A 22,336-nucleotide genomic window follows, 5' to 3' on the forward strand; every position below is an offset into this window, starting at 1 on the left:
ATTGCAAAGTCAGAAAAGGGGAGGGGGGGATATTTGCGCCACCTCCTTTTCCCTGGTCTCAGATTATTGACCCCCCCCTTCCCACCCCTACTCCCAAACCCCTACCCCGTGTGTGGTTTTTGAGTCTGGGAATGAAGAACTGCACAGCTGGATCTCTCTTAGGAAGGAAAGCCGTTCTTTTTTCGGGTCAGAGGTGTCTGGGGCTTTGGATTCTGTCCCTTCGCCTACGCTTCCTCTTTCCCGGGAGGTTTAAAGATTCCAACTCGAATTCTGGGTCCAGGTCCTCCTAGTGATTCAGTATTGGGGGGGGTGGGGAATGAGAGAGGGGAAGGGCATGAGGCGTGGGAAGCAAAGGGGAACCTTTAAAAACAGGCAGCTGCAGAGATTTGGAGCATAAAATGTGGTCTCAATCAAGGTGAGTAGATAAACGTCAATCTCGTTTCCCCAGTACATTTAGCATTTTTAGCTTCTAGAAAAGGTAATTTTAAACTACAAGGCTGGCAGATTTCAGTTAATGCTTTTAAGATCTATTTTAACTCTGATTTATGGCTAAAAAAAATGGCAGTGCTCACCATTTAAACGTCCATCTCCTGAATCAAGCATTGTACAGAAATGTTGGCTAAATGTTGAATTGGACATTTCTTTTTGTGTGATTTTTTTCTCTGTGCTCATCGAAGTTAGGTATTGTTAGGTATCTTAACCATAAAAATCAAATCGGACTTTCTTTACGGGGCCATGACTGAATCTAAATCATATTCAAAGCAGTCGTCAGAGCGCTAAAACCATACAATCAGGCTTGGTAGAACTCTATAGGGCTCTAGGCAGGAAACTAGGGAATCGATCTAGAAATTGCAACCATTTAATTCCGAAGCAGAGAACCAAATTCCTCAGAGTGTTTTGTAAGTAGTTGCCTTCCCCTTAATATCTAGAAGATGAAAATATTCCAAAATAAATTAATCAAAACGACAGAGTGATTTATGTTTGTGCAGATCGCCTTATGAAAATCTCAAAAGACCACCAAGCCCATTTTATCACAATCATTAAAAAATTGTTTTAAAAAAATGCCACCAGGTGGCGGTAAGCTTCCAATTTCTGAAATTAAAAAAAAAACAAAAAAAATTTACTGTATTTCCAACAAAGAAAGACGAATCTTTGTAGTTTTTTTTTATGTTACTGACATTTTCCAAAGCCAGGCCTTTCTTTTGAGGGAATGAAGGACTGAAAGCAGTGAGCTGAGACATCTATGGCCCCCCTCAGAAGAAGGGGTCAGGTGATCAATGACATCTCCAAAACAATGTCAGCAGAAAAAGGGGGCCTTTGGAAATGGGGCTTTTGACATTAGGCAATGACATCTTTCTGTCCCTGTAACCTTGCAAATAGAAACTAGAGAATTAGCAAAATCTGCATAAACTATTTTGTTTTGGTCAGGAAAATTAAAGACTTTTCTAGGTTATCCATGCATATTTGACTAGGTCCAAAACAAATTTTCAAACCTTTCCTGTAGACTAGATTTTTAAGATTGGTTACTAAGCAAGCATACCAAAGCCTCTGATGAATTCGGTGCCTATTAACATTCCCATAGTTCCAACATAGAGCTTGTGTTTTGTTGCATTTAATAGGATTTGAAGTTCTGGAGTTCTGGTTGAACTTACATTCAAAGCCTTCTCACATCTTTCTAGATTTAGGTATCTCACTTCTAGAGTTTCAGATATTAGGTATTTTTTTGAATGGATGTCAAAAGACTGATGAACTATGGGCTTATTTAGTTTATTTTTCTATTTAGACACAATTTCCAATATACTCCAGGGTTCCTCCTGTAAATATGAAACCTTCAAGTGGTAGGAAAAGAGTATTCAAACTCTATACTCTTTCTTAAGCTTCAAGTCCAAACTATATGAGAATTTCAACATCTCAATTCAACAAACACATAGTAAGTTTCTACTGTGGAAAATACACTGTGCTGGATTTTGAAGATACTAAGTTGAGTAGCCCAATAAAAGCAATAATGTGCACAAAAAATGGTATAATGTGATAAGGGCAAAAAAGAAATACAAAAGTGATATAAAAAACTGCAGAAGGAGAGATGTCAGGCAATTATTTGGTTTAGGAAAGCCTTCAGAGAGGAAGAGATACCTGAGCTAGGACTTGAAGGATTTCAACTAGAGACAATGTGGAAGGAATAAATCCTAGTAATTCAGTTCCTTCTAAATAAATGCAGGAAAATAGGAGGTATCAGATCGAATACAGTGTATAGGCAACAAGGAAAAGAGTTTCATTGAAGTATAAAATAAACGAAGGGAAGTCATATGAAATTTCTGGAAAGGTAGGTTGGAGCTATATTGTGCAAGACCTTAAAAGCCTGGATAAAGAATTTGAATTTTATTCTATGCAGACTAGGGAGCAATTGGAATTTTTTTAAAAACTATAATAAATATTTTAAATATATATTAAATATAATACAATTTAAATAATATAAATATAATAAACATCCATTCATTAGGACAATTATTTTGGGAACTGTGCTAAGGATGGATTGGATGGGAAGGCAGTATTGTGGCTGAATTTGAAAGAATGCAGAATCTGGAGCACAGATACTAGAATTTTGGAAACTGTGATTGAATCCCCATTACAGATTACTAGTTTTATGGCCTGAGTTAACTCATTTAACTTCTTAGGGATTGTTTTCTTATCTGTAAAATGAGGTGGTTGGAATACATGATCACTAAGGTCCCTTCTGTCTTAACAACAGATCTATGATTCTATAATCCTTTGGGAGAATCCTAAGGCTGAGAAATTAGTGAGGAAGCTAGTACAATAGTTTAGGTGAGAAGTGATTAATTTGTGAATAAGAGTAGTGACAGTGTGAATGTAGAAATAGAAACAGAGATATTGCAGTGATAATTGATACAATTTGGCAATTGAATAGATTTTGGGGGATGAGAGTGGAAAAAAAAATCAAAGATGATAGTTTTCCAAAGGATAGTAAATGGGGATATGAAATTTGGGAGGGGAGGCATGTTGGAGGGAGAGGGTTTAAATGTTGAGATTGAAATTCTGAAGGAACACTCAGGAGGAATCTATTGAACAAATAGATGGAAATAAAATACAAGGACAGAGACCTATTACTAGCAATATTATTGTTGGGAAAAGTAGCAAAAATATGAGGGTCAACAGGCTGGGAAAAGAGCCAATTGCTGTTGAAGTGCAAAGTTCAGTTGTTTCTATCTAACTGAAGGGCTATTATCATCTCATGTTCAGGGGCAAAATCAGCAGAGTGGAGAAATGAAAGGAAGGCTAAAGATAGTTGGGGCACACTTAACTTTTGAGGGTTGGAAGATGGACATTCCAAAGGAGAGGTCAGGCAGGCAGTGTCTACAGGGAGTCTTATTGGGGTTCATTCAAAGTATTTGTTACAAAATTCTTTTCTATATATTCTGCAAACCAAAGACCCTCCAGTGTTTCTCGTGGAACTTGTGTCAGAAAAGGATGGATTTTCTTTTCTATCTTACAAGCCATGGTTAAATTTTCACCTTTTTTACTTCTCCAAATTAAAGAAATGGATAATGATCTATTCATATTTTCCATACATTATAAAGTGGTTACTGAGGGTGACTATTAAAATGTGAATAAATTATCTGCTTATTTGCTGATTTGACTGAAGATACCTATTATTCATGACTTTGTTCTTAGGGACACAAGCATGTTAAATCTAAACCTTTAGGGTTTGGAAATTTTTCATTGAGAAAGGAGAAGGGGTGATGGAATTGAGTTTCAATTATCAAAGATTCAAAGTTAAGCAAATTTTAGATGGCTTCAATCTTTTCAGTGAAGAAGAAAGATAAGTCATTGGTTGGGTATGAAACAAGAGCAAGGCATAATATGGAAATTATGGAAAAACATTTGTAACATTCACTGTAAGACTCAGTAAGGAGTGTAATAGACTTGAGTAGTAATGGGGGGGGTCCAGCTTAAATCATGCTTCAAATGCTTAATAGATAAACCAGTTTAATTTTGACATTGTCCAGTGAGATAGCAACCTGGGATCATGAAAAAGTGCTTCATTTTTTACCTTAGGTTTTGAGTGGAAAATCTGAAATACAAGGAATCTTAGGGTAATCAATAAGTGGCATATGAGGTCAACCCTGAATATTTTAGTAAATGTTGGGAGTAGAGAGTAAGAAAATATAAAGAGTAAGGAGACTGAAGGTTATGATTAAGGTCAGAGAGTAGGTATAGGCTGAATGATGGGAAGGAAAGGCAGAATCATGGAAAGGTTTTTTTTGAAGATTTGGAGGTAGCAAAATTCAATGAAATGGTGATCTTTTGATACATAACATGGAACTTTTTCCACCTTGAAAATTCTTGAAGTGCCTAATACTTTTTTTTTGCCCTGGAACACCCCTTTACCATGTTGGCCCCCTTGATGGGTTCTTTTCTGGGACTTCCATTTTTGAGAAATGGACCCAGATCTGCCATACTTCATGCCCTTCTAGTTGTGCTCCTGATGAAAAAGTACTTTTATGCCCCAACCCATGTACCTTTTCACTTAATTCCTCTCCAGGAGAGGGCTTAATGTGAATGGTAAGGGACAGTAATCACTGCTCATTATAGTAATCAAGCTGAAAAATTTAAGTCTATACCTTACATTGAGAATATGACTTATGAGTTCAGTCTCATTATTGGGAGTGTTCCTGCTCTGATTTAGTATTCTATTTGAAAAGATTCAGTCCCTTGCATCATTTATTCCCATTTTTATATTTAATCATGAAAGAAATCATTTCACAATTTGACTTTAGAGTTTTTTTAAACACTCATCAGGTGGGAGTTAATGCATTAATTAATTACTTGGGGTGTGGTAGTACTAAAAGAAATGAAAATTATGATTAGCCCAGCCCTAAAAGCATGTGCTTGGGTTTTGGTCAGAAACTATGATTCCATCAGTAAAGCAGATTTCTATGAACAAAATTCCTCCCAGCAATACAGATAAATTCCTCAGGAATTTGGGGGCAATAAGAGGTAATGCTTTGCTCAGTGAGCATTGAATCAGAAGCTACAGAAACAAGCAAAAAAAGATGAAATGTTTTGACTGTTAATGCTAATAAAGATAAGGATATACTACTAAATATGAATAAAAATTAGACCAAAATAATACTTCTAAAATATTTTTCAGATTCATCAGAACCACTTTCACTTTTATCATTTTGTTTTGATCAAACAATAATAAAAAGAATGTGACTATTACTAAAATGAATGAAAAACCATTAGGCCATGGAAATCATAGGAATTTTTTTTTATACATCTTCAGATTCATCAGAATGGTCTTCACTCCGATTATTATCATCACTGCTATCTTCTTCACTATCATCACTACTGTCTTCACTGTCATCATCTTCTTCATCTTCTTCTTCCTCTTCTTCTTCTGCTTCTTCTTCCCCAGCCTTGGTTTTTTCTGCCACAGAAATAAACAAGCATTTTTCTTTTGCAAACATTTAATTCCACCCTTCAGAGCTCTTACGAAAACTATGGAGATAAATTTTAGATGACAAGTTTTGGATCAAATGGCAGTTTTGTGTTTTTGTTTTTACCTTGAATAAATTCAGTGAAAAATATTGGAATAGATTTACCCATTGAATAAGTTACACTATTGTAATTTAATAAATTATTATTTGTTAAAAACCTGCTTCCAGTATGATATGATATATATCAATGAAATAGCACATTCTTATTTGAATTGTTTGTGAACTTTAAATTTACCATAGATCTTTTTAAAAGAAAGTTAACATGGTTTTTCCATAGTTCTTTTAACAGATTGTTTATTTTTATAAAAACATAATGATGAAGGCAATTTAGGCATTCCTGTGACTTAAGTGCTTTTAGCATTTACAAGTAGCAAAGGGATCAGCTGTAGCCTCAAATCTTTGGAAGCTCCATTTTGGGTCTAGAAATCATGGAACTTACTTTAGCTTGCATTGTGTAGTTAATCAAACCCCTTTGGGGTTTGGAACAGACCTTGAGGATTTATTTAGTTCATATCTCTGATTTCAAACTTGGCTGAACTTAAGGCATTTGAGGCAGAAGTCTGCAGTTTTCTTAACTATCTTCATCTGAGAGTGAGATTCACAATCTCCGGTAATAAATTTTTAGACAACTAGTTATAAAACAAAAAAAAGTATATTCAAATTTAAAAAAATACCCATTAGCAACTTTTCTTCAATCAGTGAGGAAAACTGTTTGGCTTCAGGATTTTCTGGTTCATAGAGTAGTACTGAAATTTAACAAGAGGATTCACATTATTCATGATCAAAGTATTTTTCTTAGCAAATAGACATCCCATGGAGAAATGTAGTGAAATGCCAGACAGCGAATATGAAACTACACACAACTGAAAATCCTAACCAAAGGTATATCTGTTTTTAAGTACAATGTTTTATTTAAGTAATTTTAAAATAACTATCAATAGCAAATCAAATAAATAATAACTTTTACTTATGTAACCCTACTTAAAAATATTACCTTATTAATTCTCATTACATTTTTATGGTGAGTTAAGTAACAAATGTGATCAACCAATAACAGCTCAATTAGGTTTCATTCAGTATCCAAGATCCAAAACTTTTCTTGGAGACAGTCTTTTTCTTTTCTCAAATAGGATGTAATCCAGCTGCAGAAGAAGCTAGGCTACTAAATGAGATTGGGGAGGGAGGGGTTTATTTATTTGTTTTGTTCCTTGATTTATTTCTAATTGAACAGCTGATTGGTAACTCTAGTTAAAACAATGAAAAAAATTTTCTCTTTAAAATTTTTATTTAATAATTGTTTAATTTTTTTACATGACACCTATATCAAAGTGCTTATCATCTATCTCAGGAAGAAGGGAAGGAGAAAATTTGGAACTCAAAATTTTTTTAAAAAGGTAAATTTTTATTTTATTTTTAATTTATGGAATTAAAACAAGCAACTCTGTAACATATTACAATAAAATAGATGATTGCATGTGAAACTGAAAATCTATTTTATACAACTTGTTATTCCTTTTAAATATATAACAAAGTTATTATGTTTATTTTTTCTCTTTTTTTCTTCCTCTCTGCAGCCTAGAGATGGCTACTACATACAATTATATATATGTATATATGCAGAGAGAGAGAGAGAGATGTAAAATTGTCATGTACATCTATTTATTTGAAAAATAAATGATAAAAATTATTTTTACATGTAACTGGGAAAATATTTTTTTGAAATTTACATTTAATTGAAATATCTAGAAAATACAAATAATTTTGAAACTTTTTTTGTTTTTTTTTTTTGCAAGGAATAATGGTTAAGTGACTGACTTGACCAAGTTCATTTACTAAGTGTCAGAGGCTGGATTTGAATTCAGGTCCTCCTAACTCCGGGATCAGTGCTCTATATACTATGCCATTCAGCTGCTCCCGATAGCTAATTTTTTAAAAATATTGGGTTTTTTTCTCTCTCTTTTGTTTAGGGCAAGGGCTACCCAGGCTTGAAGGTACCATTTTAATTGGTATGGAAACTTTGATCTACTCTTTTTCCTACTTGGGATGGTTTGGATCTCCTTTGGCAATCTGGTGACTCCTCATTCCTAGATGTTCCCCATATTAATGCTAAATTCAGGGAATACACTCCACCTTCTTAACTGACTGAAGCTTGGAACTTCTGAGCTCAAGAAGTCTGCCAACCTTTTGAGATAGAAGCCTTTTAAACAGCAGAAAATAGAATTGTGTGCTAACAAGTCTGACAAAGACAAAGCATTTTATATTTCTTATGCAAGCTTCCCTTCCAAATGCTTAGCTTTCTCAATATAGGAATAATACCACTTTTCCATTCACCTCTCAAATAAGGAAATTTCAAGTCCGCTTTGATCATTATCCTTGACTTCACATCTATCTATGTTTCTGCTCACAATTGCTACTTTTCCACACATCTGCTTCATTCATTTCTTTATCTCCATCTTGCCAGCACATATTTTAGTACAGATCCCAAATTGTACTACTAGAACTTCTTCTGTAGTGGATCCATCAATTCTATTCTCTTCTCCTAGATCCTTTTTGCCATTGCCATTAATGAAACCCTTTTTGTTGTCTAGTTTTTCAGTTGTATCTGACTCTTCATGACCCTGTGGACCATAACATGTCAGATCCTTTTATCTTCTCATTTTCTCTTGTAGTCTGTTCAAATTCATGTAACATGGTCATATCATTCCTTTATAGATTGAAAAGTGGTTTCCTGATCACAACTGTAGTTAATATTATTTTCACAGACTCCTCACTCCCATTTGAGCCCTTTCCAAATAGCCTTCTTTAGTCTATTTTTGGGGATTTGTTTGCTTTTTTTATTCCTCTCATTCATGATTTATTTAACACAGTTTTACTGTTTTTATCTTTATGGCCTCCAAGGGGGTGATGAAAAAATCAGATGTGCCATTAACCTGGTATATTCATAACCTGGCAAATAGACAATCTCCATGGTCTATATCTAGGGTAAATCTTTCTGCTGGTAGCACTATGCCATCTGACAATGTTCATTTTTAGGATATCATGAGTTTTCTTTTAGAAAATCCTTGAAGGGAGATACTATCAATTTGCTAGCCCATTATACAGATTTTTAAAAAGAATTATAAGACAATATACATCTGAGATGTGTTAAATATGACTAATATATTCCTCTCAAAATCTCTTGAAATTTCTAGTAACCCTTATTCAAACATGCAAATGGTAGCTCCCCCCAATTATGCAGTTTACAACTCTCCACAAAATGTGATTCTGATGCCTCATGGTGTGCAGGTGACTCTGGGTCCTTGCAGGTTATTCCAGGAGAGAATAAACACTGCAGGTTCTATCATGCATGAAAGGTTTTGAGTATGAGCCAGACAACAGATCGAAACTGTTTTCCAAGGACCAGTCTGGCTAACAGAGAGGCACATCACCAGAAAGCTGATGATTTTTTTTTTTTTGCCATGGCAACTCATAAAACAAAAAAAAAGAAAAAAATTAATTTCTTGTAAATTTTAGATCATGGCTTAAAGCATTGTTTTCAATGGCATAATTCTACCACAGGGAATAGACTACTTATTTCATCAGAGAAGAGATAAAGAGGTTATCTCTTGGCATGAAACTTGGGGTCAGGATAAATTGATTTCCTCTCCTGTCTAACAAGCTGTTTGACTATTAAAAGTGAGAGTTAAGTATATTGCTCATAGAGCATTCTGGTATCTGGGAGACAGCAATCAGTCAATATATGTTTATTAAGTGTGTACCTTGTGCTAGGCTCTGTGGATAAAATGAAAGGGCCTTTGTTCTCAAGGAGCTCATATTATACCTGGGGAAGACATTATGCAATTTGTAGTCATCATTCAGTTAAAACCAATCCTCTGTGACCCCGTTTGGGGTTTTCTTGGCAAAGATACCAGAGTGATTTGCCATTTCCTTCTCCAAATCATTTTACAGATGAGGAAACTGAGGTAAACAGGATTAAGTGACTTGCTTAGGTCACACAACTAGTAAATGCCCTAGGCTAGACTTGGAAAATTTTTGGAAGAAGTTTCTGACTTCAGGTCTGGCATGCTATCCATTGTGCTGCCTAGCTGCTCCATATATACAAGATAAATGCAATGTGAATGTGAAGAAATCTTAAACAGAAAGCATTAATAGCTGGGTCATAGAGATGCTAGAAGCATCCAGTAGAAGACAGGATTTAAGCCAAGTCCTGAAGGAGCCAGAGAAACTAAAAGGAGGGAGGCCATTACAAACACAGGAGGCAGTCAGAACAAAAATATGGAGTTTGGAGAGAGCATGTCAAATGAAACAAATAATAAGTGGGCCACTATAGCTGGCCCCCAAAATGTGGGAAGGAGAGTAAAGCAGGAGGAGGTTTGAAAAGCAGAATGAGACTGGGCTTTAAGTGAATTTAAATGTGAAAAGAAGAGTTTAGATTTAATGGACAACTTGGCTGTACAGTGGCTAGTACACTGGATCCAGAGTCAGAAAGTGACTTCAGATCCAACCTCAGACATATGCTAGTGACCCTGGGCATGTCACCTAACTTTGGTATGCCTCCATGTCCTCATTTGTAAAATGGGGATAATAATAGCTTCTACCTCCCCAGGTGAGGATAAAATGAGTTAATATTTGTAAAATGTTGCTAATAATTTTTTAGTATCATCATCATATCATCATCATCATCATCATCATCATCATCCTGGAAGAAATAGGGAATCACTGAAGTTTTCTGAATAGGAGGTGGTCATGGTGAGACATGCATTTTATGGAAAATCATGTTGGCAGCTGAGTGAACAATGGATTAGATGAGGAGACACTTGAGACAGAAAGTCAATTAGAAGGCTCTTGCACAAAATCAAGTGAGAGATGAGGATGGTTTGGATGAGGATGTTGGGTTTGAGAGAAGAGAGATAAGATATATATATAGAAAATGTGAAGATAACATTGACAGTTGACAATGGGCATATGTAGAGAGTATGAGAGTAGAAACCTGAGGATCTCTTTGAATTTGGTGCATAGGAGGATTATGGTCCTCAACAGTAATAGAAAAGTTGGAAACAGGGAAAAGTTTTAGGGGAAAAGACAGTGAATTCTGTTTTGGGGCATATGGAATTTGAGATATCTACAGGGCACCTGATTTGAGATGTCTGAAAGAAAGTTGGTAAAGTGGAATTGATGCTCAGGAGAGAGATTAGGGGTGGATATATAGCCTCTTAATGACAATTGAACATGATGAAACCTGCATTTAAAAAAAAATCATGTTGGCAGCTGAGTGGAGCTAGTGAAATGGTACATAGGGAGAAAGAGAATAGAGTAGATTGTGGAGGTCACTTATGATTAGTGGACATGAGCAGGATGAAGATCAAAGAAGAAGATTGAGAATGAGTAGTAAGGTAGGTTAGAGAAGAGCCAGGAGATTCCATCAATATGACAGACAGTAGCCAAAGCTGAAGAAAGATCAAAGAAATAGGAGGACTGGGGAAAAAGGCTATTAGATTTGGTAATTAAGAGATCACTGGAGAGGACTTTTGGAGAGAACAGCTTCTGATAAATTAGATGACAGGAGATCAAAAAGTGAGATTGGACATGAAGGGGACATGAAGCAGAATACATTTAGTGCGGTCAGTTTTCTGAAGGAGTTTCCCAGAGAAGGGAGAGATGGAGAATGGGGCAACACAGAAAGGAAAAAGATCAGAGAGTGGGATTAGATCCACTGAAAACTTCCTTTATTCCCTGATACATTGATGTGGCTTAGCAGAGGGAGAGGGTAGGGGAAGATTCCACTGGCTATGGGAGGATATCATAGGGGATAGACCCTTACCCCAAAATATATACCAGAGTTCAAATTTTTCCCAGGAAAATTATGAGTTGATGGTAAGAAGGTAGATTTACTCAGTGTGGAATAGTGGATAGAGAGATAAAGCCAGGAAGAAAGGCCTTGTCAAGAGTTGTGGCTTTTATACTAATTAATATAACATGTGTAATGAATTTAACAGTAATAATTTGGTTTGTAGAGATCCTTTTCACCAGCAGACTCTCTGTGTCTGGGAAAAGTGAAACCAAACTAATCAAAATAATTTGTTTTTATCATGACAGGTCCTGCATTCTTTCCCTGAACTGTGCTTGCCTGTATTAAGTGAAGTGGATCAGTCTAAACTGTACTGTTAGGTCAAAATAATGGGGTACTCTCCAGACCATGCAAGCAGCTTAGCCATTCTCAAAGGACTTGAGTATATCTGTGATGTCCTACTTGGATAGTCACAAGTGATGTAGCGAGTGAAATAGTAAGTAAATATTTAAAGACCCAGACTCTCCAGTTAGACTTTAGACAACTATGATAGGGGGAATCTAAATCATTCTCTCTGACAAGATTGAGCCTATTATCTCTTCTTACACATGAAAGTACCAACAAAATAGCAAGACTGATTTGTGCAAAATCTTACAGTAAATCAACAGAAGATTGATTGTTGAAGAAGAGTTGTTTTACTGTCCTGCATGGCAGGCTTGTCCTGGGAAGATCACTAAACCCTTAAAATGATAGTACTATGATCCACCTTATCTCTTCCTTTGACTCATAAAATTTCTGGTTCCACAATAGCAGGGTGGAGTTCCAAGGACAGAGTAATCTCATGATTTGCAAATCAGATCCTTATAAAGAAAGTAATTTATTGGCACTCTTGTCTCTGGGCTGCTGTTAGGCCCAGATTAGAGGTGGCTCAGTAAAAATCATATTGGCCACCTGGATTTCAAGACCTGCCCCTACACATTCTGTCAGGGCCACCCTGTATTCTAGAGTTCTAAGAATACAAGTTGTCTGCATAGTGTGGTCTTGCACTGGACTGTCCTCACTCAGGAAGCTCCCTATGCTGATGAGATCACAGGTTCTTGTGCAACAAAGTACCTTATTTGGTGTTTGGAGCCTTTATAATTTGCCTCCAGATTGATTTCTATTAATTACCCTCACAGACTCTACATTTCAGTCAAATACTTGTTTTTCCCCATATGTGACATGCCATTTCCCTCTTCCATAGTCTTTGCCCAGGTTGTGCCTCTCTTCTCACTTCTGCCTTCTGGAATCCCTTGATTCATACTGGTTCAGCTCCAAACCACCCCAACACGAGGATTTTCCAGACTTCTCTATCCAGATTAATGTCTATACATTTTCTATTTACATTTTCCTCCAGTAGAATAGAATATCTTTGAAGGTAGGGATTATTTTCTGTATTTGTATTACCCAGCATGATTTCTTGTAATTAGTCAGCATTTAATAAATATTTGTTAATTTTGTTAATACAAAAGAAAAAAAGTAGCCCAGTGTGGCATTATATGCAAAAAATATTAAAAGACTTAGAGGACCTCCTCCAGTGTATTGGCAAATCCTCTATTGAAGTTTTATGGAAAGATATGGACAAGATAGGACTGGATAGATTTTTGATGCATATTGGGGAGGGGAGGAGCAATAGCACCAATAAGATCTTGGATATATCAAAGTAGCAAGTAAATATTTAAAGAACCAGAGTTTCCCAGCTAGAGAATTGTCTGTGATAGGGGGATCTAAATCAATTTCTCTCTCTCTAACAAGATTGAGTCCATAATCTCTTCTTACGCATGAAGATACCAAAAAATAGCAAGATTGATTTGTGCAAAGTTTTGCAATAAATCAATAGAATTGCTGCAAATTGTACCTAAACTTCTCACTCCCCGCCCCATTTAAAAAGCATTATATGAGACTGCCTCCAACATCAAGTAGGGAATAGGATACAGGCAAAAATATCAGTTTTGCATGAGACAACAGGAAAATGGCAGGAAATATAAGGGCCACATAGAAAGCAGATGAAATCTAAATTCATATTAACAAATAAAATTATTTAAGTGAATTCTTTGTAGATTAAAACAGAAAAAAGCAAGGAATAAAGTTAAAAAATCCATTTAAGAGATCCAAAATGGAAGATTCAAAGTTTTGTAGTCAGGAGAAGATATAATTCCTATATTTACAATCAAATAGGAAACTAATCACAAGGTACTAATTTTACTTAAATCGTAAAGTACTTGAGGAACTGGGAGAAATTCTTTAATAACCTTAGACATGAATGGGCAAAGAATTTAGGATCCTGGACCTATGGATGTGATCTTGGGTCCAATGACTATGATGTTACTTAATCTATATTTCTAAGTTTAAGGTTCAGCATATTTTTACTTCTGATATTTTTCCTTTCTGACTAATTTTGACATACAATTAATTTTCATCTTAATAGACATTTAACTAAGCACTGGGTTAGACAGCACTAAGGGAGATAAAGTTTAGATGACATAAAACTCATGGATAAGTCTCTGCTTACATTCTAGTAAAGAAATATGGGGGACAGTCAGGTGACACAGTGAATTGACCAGCCCTGGAGTCAGGAAGACCTGAGTTCAAATTTGGTCTCAGAGCCTTGATACTTATTAGCCATGAGATCTTGGGTAAGTCACTTAATCCCAATGTCCCACAAAAACAAACCAAAAACCCCAAATAAAGGAAATATGAGACATACATACATACAGTATGAGACATACATACAACACAGTAATTCATACAAGTAGAAGAGGATAGATGATTAAATTGATAAATGTGATCTGATATAGAAAAGGAATGCATGCTTGAAGGAGCAGTTAAAAAAAGCTTCTTGGAAAAGATTTGAGTTAGACATTAAAGTAGTGGTAAGAATCAATTATGAAATATGCAAGGAAACCAATTATGATAATATTGTAATAGTATAAATAATAGATATAATAAGACCTGGAACTATACATAGAAAGAGGACATTGGATGTCAGAGATGTAATGAGGTAAAAATAGCAAAATTGTTGATTGGATATGTGGGGAGAGTGAGACAAGGGGATAGGAAGAATTATCAAGACTAATGACAAAGTCATTCCCAATAAGATCAGGGGTGAAACAAGGATGCCCATTATCACCACTATTCAATATTGTATTAGAAATGTTAGCTTCAGCAATTAAAGAAGAAAAAGAAATTGAAGGAATTAGAATTGGGAAGGAAGAAACAAAACTCTCACTCTTTGCAGATGACATGATGGTATACTAGAGAATCCCAAGAAATCATCCAAAAAACTACTGGAAACAACTAGCAATTTTAGCAAAGTTGCAGGATATAAAATAAGCCTTCATAAATCCTCTACTTTTCTATATATAACTAGCAAGATACAGCAGGAAGAGCTAGAAAGAGAAATCCCCATTCAAAGTAACCTTAGACAATATAAAATACCTGGGAGTCTATTTGTCAAGACAGACTCAGAAACTTTTTGAAAACAATTACAAAACACTTCTCACACAAATTAAGTCAGATTTAAATAACTGGGCAAACACCAACTGCTCATGGATAGGTAGAGCTAATATAATAAAAATGACAATTCCATCAAAACTAAACTACCTGTTTAGTGCCATACCAATCAAAATTCCAAAAAAAATACTTCAATGAGTTAGAAAAAGTTGTAAGTAAATTTATATGGAGAAATAAAAAGTCAAGAATTTCCAGGGATTCATTGAAAAAAAGTGCAAAAGAAGGGGGCTTAGCCCTACCTGATCTAAAATTAGATTATAAAGCATCAGTCATCAAAACTGTCTGGTATTGGCTAAGAAATAGAGAGGTGGACCAGTGGAATAGACTAGGTGCAATAGCAGGAAATGATTATAGTAATCTGCTGTTAGATAAAACAAAAGAGTCTAGCTATTGGTATAAAAACTCTCTCTTTGATAAAAACTGCTGGGAAAATTGGAAGTTAGTATGGAAGAAACTTAGATTAGACCCACACCTCATACCCTATACCAAGATAAGATCCAAATGGATACAGGATTTAGACATAAAAAGCAATACTATAAGCAAATTAGAAGATCAAGGACTAGTTTACTTGTCAAATCTATGGAAAGGGAAGCATTTCATGACTAAGGAAGAGATGGAGAACATCACTAAAAACAAACTAGATGATTTCGATTACATTAAATTAAAAAACTTTTGCACAGACAAAACCATTGACCAAGTTCAAAATAAATGTAGTAAACTGGTAAACAATCTTTACAACTAATGTTTCTGACAAAGGACTCATTTCTAAAACATAGAGAACTGAGTCATATTTTTTTTTTAAAAAAGCCATTCTCCAATTGACAAATGGGCAAAGGATATGCAAAGGCAATTTGCAGATGAGGTGATCAAAGCAATCCATAGTCATATGAAAATTGCTCTAAATCATTACTTATTAGAGAAATGCAAATTAAAGCTTCTTTGAGGTAGCACCTCACATCTCTCAGACTGGCCAATATGACCAGAAAGGACAATGATCATTGTTGGAAGGATTGTGGGAAATCTGGGACACTATTACATTGTGGTGGAGCTGTGAACTCATCCAGCCTTTCTGGAGAGAAATTTGGAACTATGCTCAAAGGGCAACAAAAATGTGCATACCCTTTGATCCAGCAATACCACTACTGTGTCTATACCCTGAAGAGATCATGAAAAAGGGTAAAAACATCACTTGTACAAAAATATTCATAGCATCTCTTTGTGGTGGCAAAGAATTGGAAATCAAGTAAATGTCCTTCAGTTGGGGAATGGCTTAGCAAACTGTGGTATATGTATGTCATGGAACACTATTGTTCTATTAGAAACTAGGAGGGAAGGGAATTCAGGGAAGCCTGGAGAGATTTGCATGAACTGATGCTGAGTGAGATGAGCAGAACCAGAAAAACACTGTACATCCTAACAGCAACATGGGGGTGAAGATCAACCTTGATGGACTTGCTCATTCCATAAGTGCAACAATCAGGGACAATTTGGGGCTGTCTGCAATGGAGAATACATCTGTATCCAGAGAAAGAAGTGTGGAGTTTGAACAAAGACCAAGGACTATTACTTTAAATTTTAGGAAAAAAAAAAACCCTGATATCTTATTGTCTGATCTTGCTATCTCTTATACTTTATGTTTCTTCCTTAAGGACATAATTTCTCTCTCGTCACACTCAATTTGGATCAATGTATACCATGGAAACAATGTAAAGACTGATAAACTGCCTTCTGTGGGGGCTAGGGGGAGGGAAGTAAGATTAGGGGAAAAATTGTAAAACTCAAAATAAATAAAATCTTTAATCTAAAAAAAGAAAAAAGACTAATGCCAAAGTTATATACTTGGGAGAATGGAAGAGTAATATCGTGTTTGACAGAAATTGGGAAATTTCAAAGAAGGGAAAGTTTTGGGGTTGACAGGCTGAATTTGAGATGTCTCTAAGGCAAAGAATTTGAATTCAATGCATAAGAGGGAAGAAAGAACATTATTCAAATAAGGAACATTGTAAATAAAGGCAAGGAAATAAGAAAGCATAGGATGTGAATGAAGGACTGCAAATAGTTGTATAGTGTACAAAGCTCATTGGTATAAAATGACCTGTAAAGATAAAAGCAGGATCATGATGACCCTTAAATATTAGCTGAAGGAGTTAGTTTGAACTACTCAGTAAGGTCTTCAGCATAGGTATCATTTGATGAGATCTATGAGCAAGGAGTACGAAAAACAGTTTGCAGGACAAATAAACTGGAGGCTATTAGGCTACTACAATAGTTGGGGTAGATGGAGATCCTGTACTTAGGATGGATGGATATAAAACATATTGCATAGGTAAAATTAATGGGATCTGGTAAATTATTGGATTGCCAAAAGAGGCATTGTGGGATAGTAGTTAGAGAAAAGGCCTCAGAGTTTGGAGAATCTTGGTTCAAGTTGATGCTTCTGACATTCTGGCTGTGATTTTAGGGAAATTGCTCAGGACCACAGGCTTCACCATGGTCTCCAATGCTGATGATTCCCAGATCTAGATATGACTCCAAGATCTACATATTCTGTTGCTCTGTATTTCCCCTAAGGTTTTTCCAGGATCATAAAATGCTAATGGAAATTTCAAACCAGATTTCTCAGACATCTCAAAAGTCAACAAGTTTAAAGTTCAACTTCATTTCTTTTGCCCTAAATCTTTCCCTGTCTCTGTTAAGGGCACCGTTATCCTTCCAGTGTCTCTAGTTTGTCATTTCGGCATCATCCTTGACTCCTCATTCTTCTTCATTCCACATATCCATAAAGTTGTCAAATCTCAGTTTCTACTTCATATGATACAGGCTTCTGATCCCTTTTCTCCATTCACTTTATTTCAGGTTCTTCACTTTGTATTCAGATCATTGGAACAGTCTACTAACTGGTCTCTTCCTCAACTCTCTCACCATTCCCCATGCCTCTTACACTCCTTTTACACAAAGGAAAATTCCTTAAGGGCTGATGTGGCCATGTGACTCCCCTATTCAACCAATTCCAGTGGCTTTCTATTGCCTCAAGAATAAATATAAAATCCTATGTTTCATTTTTCAAGTAATACAGAAACTGGCCCCATATTATGTTTCCTCTTTGGACATCCCCACCCCCCTTGGATTCTGCAATCCATTCAAATTGACTTTTGGTTTGTTCTCTCACATTTCATGTTATCCATCTGCTCCTAGAATGTATTCCTTCCTTTAAGATGTAGTTCAGGCACTATCTTCTATTTGAAGCCTTTTCTGATCCTCTCAATTCCTCATGCCCTCTCCCCAAACTACCATTTATTTAACTATTGTGTGCATCTATTAATTTTATATTTATTTTATACACATTTATGGGGAAACTGGCTAATTGTATTTGTTATTGAGTTATTTCTGACAATTATTTATATAGAAATATAAAAGAGTACCAAGCATAGTTCATAATCACAGCTACTGGGAGGCTGATGCTGATACCTTGATTTTTTTAAGCTTGGGAGTACTGAGTTGTAGTAGGGAGGGAAGGAGGAAAAAAAGAGAGAAAGAACAAATGAAAGAACGAATGAACGAACTAACGAAAGAAAGAAAAGTACAACAAAGTTATACTTACTTAATTGACATAATTTCTTTGCCACAGTGTAGTTTCGGCTCATTACTGCTCTTAGGAACTAAAAGAAAAAATTAACAATTAGTGGGTTTTAGAGCTTTATTAGTAATTATGATATTAGGAGACATCCTGTTTTCCAGAGTTAAGACCCAGCCTCAGACTCTGCCCCAAGTGTAGTTTAACAACAACCTTATGCACGAACTCTCTGGATGATCTCATTGTCTGGCCCCAGCACCAGGTGCTTTTTGGACCCATACAAACACCTACTATATATATCCATGTTCTGCACATGAACCCCTGATATAAATCAAATGTGTCACACTATTGCTGTTGCCCCTCATTTCCAGAGCTACAGCTCAATGAACACCCACTGGATCTCCCCACATTTCTAGGATCCCTCCCCACTAGGGTAGGGCTCCAGCACATGTGTCTTGCTTGCAAGCCATTTTCCTTATTCTGAAATGAATTAAACTTCTGTTTGATTCATGACTTTCCTGTCTCTAGCCTGCTGTTTGGTCCTGGCCACTCCTAGGTAAGAAATTGATTCTAGTCTTCTTAAACTCTACAATTCAGAATAATAAATACTTAGCTAACACATTGTTTAGGAGTGAGCCAACAAATTCATCAGCAAAGAACTATTTATTGAATTCCTTATTATGATTGGCCATTTTAAATAAAATAATAATAATATTATTTAAGAAAGTACTTTAAGGAACACTTTATATACATTATCTAATTGGTTTCTTGATCAGTCACAGATCTAATTCCATTGTCATAAAAGAGATTAAATGACTTGCCCACAGTCACAAGTAATGAAATATGAGAAGCAGGATTTCAGGGAAGATGTCCCTTCTAACTCTAAATTCAACGCCCTTGCACAACAACCTCATTGCCTACATTGAGGGAAGAACTTTGAGAATAACTCTTGTTTTACAGTAGATTAACTATAGGTTATAGACTTTGTTCTGTAAGAATAAATGGACTCAAATTACTAGGAACTTTGATGCTACTAGGAAAGCAATGCATTGCTATTCTCCAGCAAATTCAAACTGATTTAGGAAAGTTTTAGCATTTCTACTTTGAGATCCCTGGCAAATATTTATGATAAAAATAGTTGGAAGAAATGTGGACTCAACCATTTATTAAACACTTAACATGTGTCAACATGCTAAACATGTTTATTGGAGATATAAAGATGAGTAAGATTTGATCTTTCTCCTCAGGAGACTTAAAATCTACAAAGATTTTCTAAAGTATTTCTGATAACAGCTTAGTCTTCTAGTGTCAAACACTTAAAAGAAAGACCTCTAGAACACTGGAAGGTATTTCCCCACCTCACTACTGCAAGTGATTTTAAGGGAAAATTTTCCTCATAACTGGGACAAGTAAAAGATTAGATAACATTATCTTTTAAGAAGATAAATTCAAATGAGGAAAATCCAAGAACCTGAATGGGGAAGCATGATGAAGAACATTTGAGGGAAGCATGATTAAGGCAAAAAAAAAAGTAATTTTGTTAGGGGGGTATTCTATTGACCACCTGGACAGAGAGGATAGAGAAAAGAAGTAAATGAGGAACTTGGAAAAAGACCACAAGCTTGGCAAAGAAAAATGATGTAATTGTAATGGGGGCTTAAATTATCCAGACATCTGCTGGAGGTTCCTCTTCTTTAAAAGCAGAGCAGCTAATTATTTCAGAAACTGCCTTAATGACAATTTTCAATCTTCAAAAGACAGAATAACCCACAAAAGCAGCTTTGAATCTGGATTCTTAGCAATAAGAAGGAACCAGTTGCTGGAGGGAATCTTGAGAGGAAACTGGCCCTTTCCCATCTTTCCAGTTAAACTCTACAATCCAGAAGCATTGTCCATTCTACAAAGACAACACTCCATCCCCCCACTGGTCTTTTCAAGACTGTTCCTCATCCTTGGAATGCTCTCCCTCCTGACTAGGCTCCAGTCCTACTCTCTGCATAAGACCTAGCCTGGTCTTAGAGGAACCCTTCCTAACTCACCCAAAACTTTTCATTAAGGATTAATTTCCATTTCTACTGTATGTATTGTGTATATTTGTTGTTTGCCTGTTGTCTCCCCCATGAGAATGGGAGCTTCCTGAGAGTTGGGGTTTGCCTCTCTCTCTCTTCTTAGACCTTAGGTCTAGCACATAGTAAGGCTTAATAAATGCTTGCTGTGAAGTATGAATATAATAAAGGCTTGTCTCCCTTTTTCTTGAGTTTGTAATATAGAACAGAAAATATGGAAATAAATTTCCTCAAGGGAAGGAGGGAAAGATAGAATTCTTTGAACTATTTCTATAGAAGTCAACTTAGGTGAGATAGCAAGCTCTCAATAGTGAAACCTTGAAGAAAGAAAACAATTACAAAGAAGAAGAAAAGAGGGGGCTTGTCTGAATAGACTAACATGGTTACACAAAACAATAACTTGGGTTTTAAAAGACCATGTTATAGAAAATGTAAGCAGGGTCAGTTAGCAAGAAACAGATACAAAGGCATGGCATGTTTCTGTAAGAGTGGATCAGAAGTCCTAGGGAGAGGAATTCCTCAGCAGAAGGAAAGCAATGGAGAACAAAAAAGCATTTTGAAAGCCAAACTAGTGGAAAGAGGAGGATCAAAGGAGGCTAGAATCCCTGTTAAGGGGATGTTGAGATGGAATGACAACTGACATCAAAGAGAAGGCAGAGTTGCTTGATTCTTACTTTTCTGTTTTTCTCTGCCAAGGAGTTTTTCCCCTGCTTTCTCTCACCCTGGGTATCAGGAACATATTTATCTTATACATTGGTGCAGAGTTCAGTAGGATGCCTTTTATATTTTTACAAACTTCTTTCACTTGTCAAATCCAACTGGGTATGTGGCTCTTTCTTTAGAAGTTCATTTACAGTTTATTCAATTTTTTTCCCAAGGAAGATTTGTTTACTCTCCATTTCTTGATCTATTTATATGAAAATTTTATATTTGTATCAGTGGTCATACATTTTATTTAAGTTACCAGTTTTATTGCCACATAATTGAACAACAGTTTTCTAACAATTTATTTCCTCTTCAAAAAAAGAATGAATCTCTTTACTTCTCTTAGATATTAAAAATTAGTTAGCCATTTTTATTCTGTCCTTTCCAGTGGCTGAAAAATTAGAAGTAAATGAAGAATGATTTTAAAAAATGAATTGGAAAGGATGAACAAAAATCTAAGAGATAATTGATCCCCAAGATATGTAAGGTATCAACAGACCCCCTTCGCAACACTGAATCACTTCAAGTTACATGGCCCAAATGAACCATATCCTTAGGTATAGAAAGAACTAGCAGGAGTAATTGTGAGTCACTAATAGGAAAGGTATCCAAAGATTATGGAAGTGTGGCAGAAGCTTTGCCTAAAAATAACAACAGAAAAGCACCACTTGCTACTGGGGAGGATGATCAACATCAACATTCCCAAAGAAATCTAGATGAGGCTTTAAGAACATGGAAAAGTGAATTGAGTATTGGCTTCTGAAAGTTAAAACTTTAAAGAGTTATATAAAGCTGCTATTTTATATTATGTGACTACTTTCCCCCCCTTTTTTTTAAATTTACAGATCTGGAGAATGAGATTTCTTAGCATTTTGAAAACTATTGAACAATGCAATTCTTTTCATTTATTGCTTATACACAATTCATTCTTTGCAGCCTATCCAAATTGAATATGCCTAAAATTGAAGTTTTAAAAAAGTTGTTAAAATCTTTACCGAGTTAAAAAAAGGAACTCATGATTTATTGAAGAATAATATCCTAGGCAGAATAAGGTTCCAAAATATATTGATAATTTAGAACACTGGAATGAATTTAATTTCATGGAATGTAGTAGGGATAAATGTAATGTCTT

The 22,336-nt window shown here is 35.6% G+C and overlaps 1 protein-coding gene across 1 annotated transcript in view; it reads right to left on the reverse strand.

The window, feature by feature from the left end:
* Positions 1 to 5,223: 5,223 nt before the first annotated feature.
* Positions 5,224 to 22,336, reverse strand: part of ERICH2 (glutamate rich 2) — a 132,008-nt gene continuing 114,895 nt past the window's right edge. The window contains exons 11-13 of the mRNA XM_074236519.1: positions 18,461 to 18,518; positions 6,194 to 6,265; positions 5,224 to 5,449 (exon numbers count right to left, since the gene is read on the reverse strand). Of these exons, the coding sequence (XP_074092620.1) occupies positions 5,292 to 5,449; positions 6,194 to 6,265; positions 18,461 to 18,518 (288 nt within the window). The 3' untranslated portion in view covers positions 5,224 to 5,291. The remainder of the gene's footprint in view (positions 5,450 to 6,193; positions 6,266 to 18,460; positions 18,519 to 22,336) is intronic.

The sequence above is a fragment of the Macrotis lagotis genome, chromosome 1 (assembly GCF_037893015.1).
Source record: "Macrotis lagotis isolate mMagLag1 chromosome 1, bilby.v1.9.chrom.fasta, whole genome shotgun sequence".
NCBI classification, from domain to species: Eukaryota; Metazoa; Chordata; class Mammalia; order Peramelemorphia; family Peramelidae; genus Macrotis; species Macrotis lagotis.